General features: G+C 36.8%; 1 protein-coding gene across 1 annotated transcript; it reads right to left on the bottom strand.

Annotated features, from left to right (window-relative positions):
- Window positions 1-2055: 2055 nt before the first annotated feature.
- LOC136867108 (myb/SANT-like DNA-binding domain-containing protein 3) lies at window positions 2056-4707 on the bottom strand. The gene is made up of 3 exons (XM_067144214.2): window positions 4420-4707; window positions 2313-2448; window positions 2056-2174 (listed from the first exon to the last, which is right to left on the bottom strand). Exons 1-3 carry the CDS (start codon window positions 4672-4674, stop codon window positions 2056-2058), a joined length of 510 nt encoding a protein of 169 aa, XP_067000315.2. The 5' UTR covers window positions 4675-4707.
- Between the last annotated feature and the right edge of the window lie 6846 nt (window positions 4708-11553).

Raw genomic sequence — 11553 nt, 5'->3', positions numbered from 1 at the left:
TGCTTGAACTTGGGAGAGAGCTTTCTTGAAAATTTTCTTAACAGATGCAATCAGTCTGTCAACTTCAGGGAAATTAGTAAGCACCTCCACTGCTGTTTGTGTTAAACATGTCACATGCACTATTTTTACATACAGCAGCCTTTATCATGTAGTGTGCTGTGTCTGTTATAAACAGTAGCACTTCATCATTTCTAATACCATCAGAACACAATGACCGGTCAAAAACTCTTATGTCCGGTTTCTGGAACGTGAGGTATCGAACCTATAGCGGTATCGAATGGATAACTCTCGTTTTGGCGTTGCACGAACGTCAACTACATCTATCGATTCGATAAATCTCCTGCTAACTTAGAGGGCCCTGAGCAGGAGATATCTATTTGTTAACTTGGTTGGCACGTGCGCAGTACTTCAGTATCGGCAGCTAATATTGTGTTAACGTTTTACATGGCTTTCCCATCTTCTTCCGATGAAGAAATTATAGAAGTTGTCAACATTTTAGAACGACCACGATTATATCATCGTTGACCTAATGTTATGACGATGTACAGTGAAAGCGAATTCAAAGACAGATTCAGATTACATAAGGATACTGTCATGCATTTGGTTGAGGTTATAGGCAATAATTTGCGTCCTGTGATGAACAGAAGTTTTTCAATTTCTCCTCTTGAACAAATATTAATAACAATACGTTTTTATGCTACTGGTTCTTATCAGATTCTTGTCGGTGATTGCATTCATGTCCATAAAAGCACAGTTTGTAGAGTAATTAAGAAGGTAACTCACGAGATTGCCAGTTTGAGGCCTAATTACGTACGAATGCCAGAATCAAGGAACGAACTGTTAAGGGTAAAGGAAGGTTTCTTTTCTATGAGTGGATTCCCTAATGTATTAGGCTGTGTTGATGGAAGTCACATTCCAGTTCAATCACCGAGCAAAGATATGGGTGAACTTTATAGAAACAGAAAGGGATTCTTTTCCATTAATGTTCAAGTTGTCTGTGACCATTTATTGAAGATTTGGGATATTGTCGCACGATTTCCTGGGTCTGTTCATAACAGTACAGTCTTCAACAGTTCCCATATCAGGGCTAGATTTGAAGCTCAGGAGTTTGATGGCACTTTACTTGGTGACAGTGCTTACCCATGTCGTCCATATCTCATGACTCCATTTCTCAATCCTAATACTGAAGGTGACGTGAGATATAATCATGCTCACATTAGAACAAGAGTATCAGTGGAACATTGGAAAAGGAGATTTCCTTGTTTATCTTTAGGCCTGAGGATTAAATTGGAAACAGCACTTGCTGTAATTGTGGCTACTGCTGTTTTACATAACCTAGCAATAGATGAACATGGACAAGAGTTTGACATTGAAGCTATTCCTGAAGAAAATAACATTGACCCACCTCTGCCAGACAATGGGTCTGGAAATGCTGTGAGAAGAACACTGGTTACCACCTTCTTCAGGTAAGACTGAAATATGATTTAAAAAATGAAATTGTACAACACTACATTGTAATGAACAATATAACACATAGTAGTAGAAAAAAAATTTATTTAACGTTGTTTCCCTGCTTCTAAATATCAATGTTGCACTTTAATTGATCATACTGTGCTTGCTTTATTTTAAGTTCTAAGGTTTTAAGTTCATTTTCTATCTGAATATTCTCTAACTGGTTTAATTTCACTTGTCTTTCCAATCTTGCACTCTCCAGTTCTATTTCAAGTTTACTTTCAATTAGTTTATGGCATCTTTTCATATGGTCCAACACTAAAATACTGGTTTCCTCCTCCCTTGCCTTTACTGCCTCCTCAGTAGTCATTATTTTCAATTTTTTTTCATGAATTTCATTGTCATATTTGTCTTTAATATTTTTTCTGTTTATTACTCTGTCTGCCATGCACTCTGCTGCCCTCTTCCTTCTTATAACATTACCATTACATTGGTCACTGTTTATTGCAGCTGATCGATTGTGTGTGGGCGTTGGGGTGACCACTTCTGGTGCCCTATGGACATCAGGGACTGCCTGGGTGACAACTTCTGGTACCTTATGGACTATAGGGGCTGTTTGGGGGATGACTTCTGAATCTCAACTTCAAGGGCTGTATGGGTGACCACTTCTGGTGCCTTTTGCAGATGATCAGCTGATGGATTAATCACATCTAGTACAACATCTAAAAAATATAATAGTATTTATTAATACGGTATAAAATAAAAAGGTCATAGTTAAGTTATAGTACTCATTCCAACAAAATAAATTAATAAATTATATGACAGAAAGGAAGATAACAGATGAAGATTAAATTAGATACCTCCAAGATATTCAGCACATGAATCGTAACAATTCCGCAGAGGCTCAAGCTGAGGTTTCATCATTGCTATGAATCTCTCATCTATGTTGTCTGTTTTTGGAGTAAATGTTCCACCTCCTGTTTTGTAATGCTCCACCTGAAATAATAAATACATGCATGTTTACCAATACCGGTAATCATAAAGCAATAAATCTCATTGAATCCTAAAGTAATTCACATAATAGCTAAGCAAACCAGCAAACCTCATATCCAACAGACAGACCACTGAGGATAAAAATGGAAGAGAGGTATTATTTTATTCTAGCCTTGCATATAGACTAACCTAGTCCTAATTATGTAATATTTACAGTTGTTATCCACATGTTGCATTATTATTTCATTACTGGTATATTAACAATAATTAATATTAAAGATTCATAACTGATAATTATTGTATTATTCAATTACTAGCTGCCATGAAACGTTTTCATACCTTCCTGTGTCATAAAAATATAGGCTTACTCAGTACCTTGCATGTATCTTAAGAATAGTTGCCTAAATTTGGACAAAACAAGTTCTAGCTCTTATTCAAATGAAACCACTGCACTTGCATTTCATTTTCTTACTGTCATGTTACTGTTTTTAATAATATCAGTTTGACTGCATGATCAGATTACATCTTTTACTATTATTATTATTATTATTATTATTATTATTATTATTATTATTATTATTATTATTATTATTATTATTTCCTCCAGGCCCAATTTTATCATCAGCTCTTCATGGAGAATTCAAGGAACAGAAGGAAGATTTTAATCACATAGAAATTAACTTATTGTTTTCTTTAGTTAGTGCAAAGAAACCTATTTTAGAATGTGAGAAAAATGTCTGTGTACCTTTCAAAGTGGTGGTGGTGATTACCGTTTTAAGAGGAAGTATTTATCTTTCAAAAACAAAGAACAAGCTTGGAAACAACCAGCTGATAGTTTCAATGAAATATGTGACTCCCAAGAAACATAAAACATCTGGGCCTCTTTAATTAAAAATCTTGCTGAGAGCTGTTGTTTATGTTACCTTCTTATCAGTGTCAACACACTTCACAGCCTTCAGGAATATTAAGTGGCCTTGGTTAGCTCCCTACATTCAGCTGAAATTCTCAAGTGGACTGCTAAATCTCATGTCATGAGTTAAGAGAGGGATTTGGAGGTATTAACAGGTAAGTACGAAAACAGATGCTTCTTTTACGTTAACTTTAATTTCTTCCTTCATTGGTTCACCAACAAATCATAAAAATACTGGTGGATAGGATAGTTTGCTTGATATCATTTTCTGCCATATTTGGGAGATTGTTAATTCCCTGCGGCAAATTGTGCAGTGTGTTAGTGACTTCAAACTGGTCATCAGTAACAGGAGGTATGCTTTCTTAACCTCAGTTGTACATTGAATCATTAGCCTATCTTCATCAATATCAATCTATCATCAATAATTTCAATTAATTATTTCATTTTCTAATGCCAATAGGCCTACTATTTTTCAGCTGTATTAAAAAGTGTAGTGTTTGAGTAAATAGTTCAGCAGCTTGTTATTCAAATCTATGGTAACCTTTTTACTAGGAAATTCCCAGATACATTAAAACAAACTGGGGGAAAATGGGTTTAGTTTAAACTCAGAATTAAGTAGTTTTGGGAGGATGGTTGTCCAGCTGTACTTCCTCTTAAAACAATAATCACCAACCAGAAATGCTAAACTGCAGCAGTTTCAAATAAATGCAAGTTTAAACTCATTTGGAGGAAATGGCCGTAAGCCTAGGAATTTCTTTCTTTCTTCATCTTCCTGTTTTGCTATTTGTTTTACATCACAGTGCCAGATAATTATTATGCCAATGATGGGATAAAAAAAAAAACTACGACTGGTAAGGAAGCAACTGATGTGAAAATGGGAAACCATCATCTGTGCTGCTGACAGCTGGGTTCAAACCCACTATCTCCCGAATGCAAGCTGGCAGCTACGTGACAAACCGCGTAGCGAACTCACTTGTAGGCATTTCTATTGTAAGGTTTATATGGATAGCCTAACCTATAATATAGTAGGAATAGATAGAAATATTTTTATTGAAAAATCTTACCTTATCATCTGCAATATGCTGCGGAGCCCTCCTCTTCAATGTGTCGTACAAATAGTGCAGCTGTTTCGGGAGCCTGGGTCCTGATTGACAATTAGCATTGTACAATTTGGTTATCTCCTCCCAAGCTGTATTCTTTTCTTTCACACTCGTTGCATCAGTCCTTTTGTTCCCTATAACACTTATGAACTGCTCTACAATATCTAACAATATATTTTTGTCTTGTTCAGTGAAGTTTTTTGCCCTTTTGCTATCCATGATGTTACCCTCTGCAGAATTTAGCAATATTATTCAACGAAATGTACCGTATGACGCATTTGTGATGATGACTGGGACAGCTGGATAATAGCCAAGACTGTGAATCACTGCCTTTTGGATTCTGCTCATATTATGCATAAAAACAAGGCAGTACTAGCGGAGGCATCTAGTGAGTAGTTACGAAACTTGATCAACGAGCCAATAGTTGACAGTTCGATAAGTTAGCTGCTGTGCTGTCTGTATTTGCTGCTGTTACGCTGTGCAACCAAATACTGTATTTGGTGCAACGCAGCGAAGATTTATCGATTCGACAGCTGTAACAAATCAATAGCTGTCGGAAAGATATCTCACCATTCCAGAAACCGGGCATTAGTCAGCTTTATCTGGCTGTTCAAAATGTAGTACGGTAAGGAGTGTTCTCCATGACTCCCTGCTTCCAAAATTCCAAACCACAACAGTTGCTATGTAATGTCTAAAGAGTCTGATGTTTCATCCACTAAAATCCGTATGATTTTGTCTCCAACTTTCTTCCTTATTTCTTGTATAGTTTGGCCATAGCATCTGCCGGCATAAGTTCGTCTCAATGTTCTGGGATCTGGTATTGATTTTCCGGTCTCTTCTTCTAAGAAACTGTGCAACTTTGAATGATTCAACTTATGCAGTGGAATATCAGCAAATAAAAATGCTCTGTATAATTTCTCATAAAAATGTGAAAATGTTGCACTTGTTTCATCTGCTGTAGGTTTCTGTTATCGTTATCTGTAAGTCACTGCAGACCACATTTATGTTTCTCTCGTGACACGCATTGTTCTACTGAATTTGTTTTCAGCAGCTACTTGAATATCACATATTTGACAATCAGTAGAAAATATCTTTTCTTTATACTGTGCAACAAGTTGATTCAATTTAACACACTAAGGCCCGGTTTCATCAACACATGTTAAATATATACTAACAAGTAGTTAGTTAATACGGAGTTAGAAATTTAACATCTTGTTAGGTTTCTTGCGTTTCATCAAACTTTTCTTGTGAAATGTTAACTAATCGACTGTTAACTCTCCCAATATTGCGAACTGGTGCGAATCAAGGAGGCAGTGGTACGAACATGCTGTTTTACAGCGCGCTCCGATGCGCTTTTGTTTGAGCACAGCTGTAAAATATGGCGCGTGAAGTGAAACGGAATCGTAGTTCTAATTTTTCCTCCTTCGAAAAAGAGTTGTTAATTGAATTAGTTAGTAAATATATATATATATATATAAGTTATTGAGTGCAAGCGCACAGATGGCTTGACGATATAAGAAAAGAAAAGGCGCGGGAAAAGTCCGCGAGGGTTTCAATGGGGTAAACAGATACTTTTTTAGCGGGTATCCGCTGTCACCTAACAAAATCACTTCGTTAATTGTCCCACTTCAAACTGTGCTCCGATATGGGAGTCATTAAATATTATATTGTAGTGTGCAGAACCAGACCACCTAGCAAGTATATCCCTGATTTGGAGGTTAGGCTCACTAATCACCTGAACATTAACAGAGAATCCCTTTCGATTACGATATATTTCGGCCCAATTGCCTCCAGGTGATTGGATTCTTACATGTGTGCAATCTATTGCACGTAGAACAAACACCAGGAAAACGGCTTACTTCATAGAAGTCGCGGATAATTTGCTGACGCTCTTCTACTGAAGGGAATATTATATACCTCTTTCTCATGGATGCTATTGCTGCAGACACTCGATCAACAACTCTATTAACAGCGGCTTTAGAAATTCCAGCATTGTCTCCGGCCATTATGTGAAAATAACCAGTAGCAAAAACTCGTAATATTATCAGTACCTGCAACATTGGAGAAAGAGGTAAGTTTCTCCAAATACAGTAGAGACAATACACGACACTTAGGGATTTCGCCTTGCTAAAATGGGAGACAATTCGACGGTGGCGCTCCTAGTGACTTGACCTGAACAAACCGCGCTAAATTCAAATATCAATGGAAATGTATATACGGAAATGGATAAATAAATTAAGTCTAGAAAGACAGTGGTATTGAGATATTAACTTCGAAGTTGCTAAAGCAATTATGGATAAATTAATGAAGAATTATTGAAAAGGTTATTATTCAAAGACTGAAATTAGACATACAAACAAGGTGTGAAATGGACTGCTGTGAAATGGCTTGATCTTTCATTTATGCATTACTTTTTTAGCTTTAGCATAGCTGCCTGAAGTCTTACGGTTGGATTTGTCTTTTTTCCTCATTTAAAAACAATGTATCATCACATTAAGACATTTGTCAATAAAAATATCGACACATTCCTTACACATATAATGCAATGAATTAACATTTAATAGCTGGACAATTTTCTTCTTAACATGAAGCCTACTAACAGAAAGAAAATCTATAAAATCCCGGCTTCAATCTGAGAAGAGGGATAAAAGAAAGAAAAGTTTGAAAATGTTGTCGATAGTGATGCTTTGAGGAATATTTACGTACAATTAGAGTAAAAATGTAACATACCCTTGGCTGTATAGTCGAGAATTTTTAAAGTCGCTGGCCTGGAAATGATCTGAACAGATCTTTTAATTCTTATACAAGCGTAACGTCCCTTCTTTCTTGTACACTTTATCCAAATCGCTTCTGTGACATTTCAAAACCCACAGATCACACCTACAACAACACATCGGTATTGAAGGTTAACTGCTGCACTATACAATAAAATATGCGTATTATATTTTAAGCCCGTTAAAACATGGGTCGAGCAGGTCGGAAGATTATGAAGTACTATAAAAATCTCTGTCACTGGAAGAATATATATGCAAACACAATATTACTTACATGTTCTTGTCATGAGGGAACCTGAAGAACGAGCGCGCATTTTTCTCTACTTCGTAATTACTGCAGCCAAACACAGAACATACCTTTCCCCTCATGTTGAGAGGAGATATCAAGGAATGACACACGCTACTATTTAATTATGTCAACTCACTGAAAACGCATAAATAACACCAAAAACTTCACACAAAAATGCACGTGCTCTTATGACAGAATCAGTACCGTTCAGGTCTATCCGCTAGAGTGAGCTCCAATAGCTGTCCCTCAATATCTCGCTCAGTGTCGTGTATTGTCTCTACTGTATTTGGTTTCTCTTCGTAGGATATTCTAACCTCACTTGAATTTCGTCAACAACCTTAGCAACGACTGTTTTCGATAACCTGTACCTATGAAGAAATTTCGGATCCGTCAAATTTTCAGTCATTACGTCGCTGAACTCTTCTTCGATCAGGATTGTTTTGTAAAAGATCTAAATAGAGCAATTCCGCCTCGAAAGCGAGATTCACAGCAGCCATTTTGGAACAGGTTGCTAAATGCTAATGTTAGCCATTTAACATTGGAAATGGCTGATGTTAACTTTAATACGCAGTTTAACATTTGTTAATGTTAACATTTGTTGATGAAACGCAAATTTTCTTAAATCGTATGTTAAAATGATTTAACACCTTGTTAAGTACTAACATGTGTTGATGAAACCGGGCCTTATTTTCTTTCACTTTAACCCTTTGTTGCCTGACGGTACTTTCAAGTACCATCCCATATTTCGTGGCTTTGGAATTATTCGGTAAATCCTGGCCTTGTGTTTTCCTCATGGTACTTTCAAGTACCTAATTCTTGAAACAGATATTTCATTTTTGATGTTGCTATTGATGAAAACGCGGGAGATCGTTTTATTCTTAGGAGTGTAGTCATAGTGTTACCACTGAAAACAAATTGACATTTTGATTGATTATTTCTTAGCTCCTATTGTTACATTCGACCTGCAAGTGATCTTAGTACATGCAAGCATGCTTCTGTAATGCAATAAAATACTCAAATTGATGAAATTTGCAATTGGTGTGGATATGTAGCTAGTAAATGGCGAGGTACTCAGAAGTACCGTCAGGCCATATGGAGGGTCTCATGTTAGTCATATCCAAAACCGAAAGTAATGCTTTATTGATGCAAAATATTTGTCATTTAAGAAGTTTTCTTCAATAATTTAAGAATATTTCTCCAAATATTAAGACATGCCGTATCTCAAATAAAATTACTAGTATCTATTACATTACAGGTTTGCAATATGTGTGACAAAGTAGCCAAGTTGACTGATGATGATATAATTGATGAGTCGATGATTTTGTTCAAGTAGTATCAAGCAGTACAATCCCATGAAACCAATCAAAAGGGGTTATAAACTGTGGGGCATTGCAGATCAGAGGGGGTACATTCTGAAATTTGACATCTATCAAGGGAAGAATCAGGCGCTAGAACAAGAATTCCAGTATTATGGGCTTGGGGAAAGAGTTGTGCTGAGCTTATCAAAGCCACTCTGGGGACAACACAGAAAATTGTACTTTGATAACTATTTTACTTCTCTCCCACTTCTTGCAAAGTTCAAAGAGGAAAATACTCGAGCATGTGGAACCATTAGAATGACTAGAAAGGGAATCCCACAGTGCCTGAAAAAGAAATGATGGACATCTGTGTTTTTCTATGGAAAGACAGTAAAGATGTGTGCTTAGCATCTAATTTCCATGGAACAGAAGCCACAACTGTTTCTAGGAAACAGAAGGATGGAAGTAATGGTACTGTTGATTGCCCGATTGTTGTGCAAGACTACTATGCAGACCATGCTGACAGACTTCGAGGCGTATATGGTTTAGACCGTCGATCCAAAAAAATGGTGGCTTAGATTATTTTGGGGAATGACTGTAATAGAATTTGTCAATACCTACATCATATACTGTAATCTGTATGAAAAAGTCCCTCTAATGGCATTCTGGTGTAATGTGGCCCTAGGACTGATGAACCAGAAAGAAATTCCTCTTCCAGGAAAACGTTCACGTGATATAAGGTCACCAGAGCAAATTTGTCTACCCAAAAGGAGGAAAACAGAATATTCTGTGCCCAGTGATGTCAGACTAAGTAATCGTGGAAATCATTTTGTTATTTTTGTAAAAGACGGTGGTTGATGTGGTGTGTTCGAGAAAGAAGATGCAGTCAAGACCGCATTCAAAGTGTACTACATGTAGTGTTTTTATTTGCTGCAATGAAAAAACGAACTGCTTTGCAGAGTATCATAATGTGTCAGTTGTATAGGATGTATGAAAGATGTTCTACATATGAACAATAATATTAGGAAACTTCACTCTTATTACACATATTTGCTTTAAATTTTACTTTTACATTTCTGTAATAGTCTTAGGTATGAGAAACATGTTCTACTAATAATTTGAGACAATAAATGTGATATATTTCCAAAATGTGAACATTCTTATCTACCCGAATATGCTACGGGCTTTACGTCGCACCGACACAGATAGGTCTTATGGCGACGATGGGATAGGAAAGGCCTAGGAGTTGGAAGGAAGTGGCCGTGGCCTTAATTAAGGTACAGCCCCAGCATTTGCCTGGTGTGAAAATGGGAAACCACGGAAAACCATCTTCAGGGCTGCCGATAGTGGGATTCGAACCTACTATCTCCCGGATGCAAACTCACAGCCGCGCGCCTCTACGCGCACGGCCAACTCGCCCGGTACCCGAATATGAAGCCTCCTATATGCCTGACGGTACTTAAAAGTACCAGGCCCCCAAAACATACCAAAAATTAAAATTATGATTTGAAAGTATTAGCATTTACTATTTGAACATATTCCATTAGAATAAGGTGAAAAAATCAAGTATACTTATTATTTTTCACTATTCAGGCAACAAAGGGTTAAGCATCTTATCATGCACAGTAGTTAACTGAATAACACTCACTGAACTAACTAACTGAAAACTCATACATCTGCTCTCTTGCTGAACCACTGTTTCCTGGAAATTTGCTGGTGTGTGGGGGAAGATCATGTTTAGGCGAGTCCATTATAAAAACTATTGAAAAATTAGGTGTAGAAGAGGGTGGAAGCTCTTGCTGAGCCACTGTTTCCTGGAAATTTGCTGGTGTATGGGAGAAGATCATGTGCGGGCAAGTCCATTATGAAAATCCTTTACCAGGCAAGTTGGCCATGAGGTTAGGGGCGCACAGCTGTGAACTTGCATCCGGGAGATAGTGGGTTCAAACCCCACTGTCGGCAGCCCTGAAGATGGTTTTCCATGGTTTCCCATTTTCACACCAGGTAAATGGGGCTGTACCTTATTTAAGGCCACGTTTGCTTCCTTCCCACTTCTAAACCTTTCCTGTCCCATTGTCACCATAAGACCTATCTGTGTCAGTGTGACGTAAAGCAAATTCTAAAAATAACATTTTTTAAAAAGAAATCCTTGACAAATTAGGTAGAAGCTCCTGCTGATCCAGTGTTATCCAGAAATTTGCTAGTGTGTGGTGAGAGGAGCATGTATGGCGAGTTCATATTGTACAACCTTTGAAAAATAGGGTTAGGAGCCACTGCTGTAGGTATGCTGGTTTCCTAGAAGTGCGTTCCCTTGAAAGAGATGTTCATGATTTTATGGATTGGAAAAAAGGAAGCTTTGAAGTGTATTAAAACTTTTTAAAAGCTAAAAATGAAAAAAAAAAAAAAATTAGCAGTAAAAGTCCTTTTCCCAAAAACAGAGAAAAATGCCCAAACAAAATGCCTTCATTTAGCTGTTTTTCAAGTGATAAACACATTAATATACCGCTATGTCAACATTCATTTAACCTTTCATCTCAGCAAGTCGCTTCACAATGAATATACTACATAGGAAATTATATATAGTAGTAAAATATCATATAATTATATATAGTAGTAAAATATCATATATAGAAATGTTTCATTAACAATTATAAGGAAAATACAAATAAAGGCTAGCTAGACAGTCGAATAAGACTATGTGTTTACCGATTCATTGTTTGTTGTACATAGAAACACT

The sequence above is a fragment of the Anabrus simplex genome, chromosome 3, assembly GCF_040414725.1.
Source record: "Anabrus simplex isolate iqAnaSimp1 chromosome 3, ASM4041472v1, whole genome shotgun sequence".
Taxonomy (NCBI): Eukaryota; Metazoa; Arthropoda; class Insecta; order Orthoptera; family Tettigoniidae; genus Anabrus; species Anabrus simplex.
This window is presented reverse-complemented; position numbering and strand designations above follow the sequence as displayed.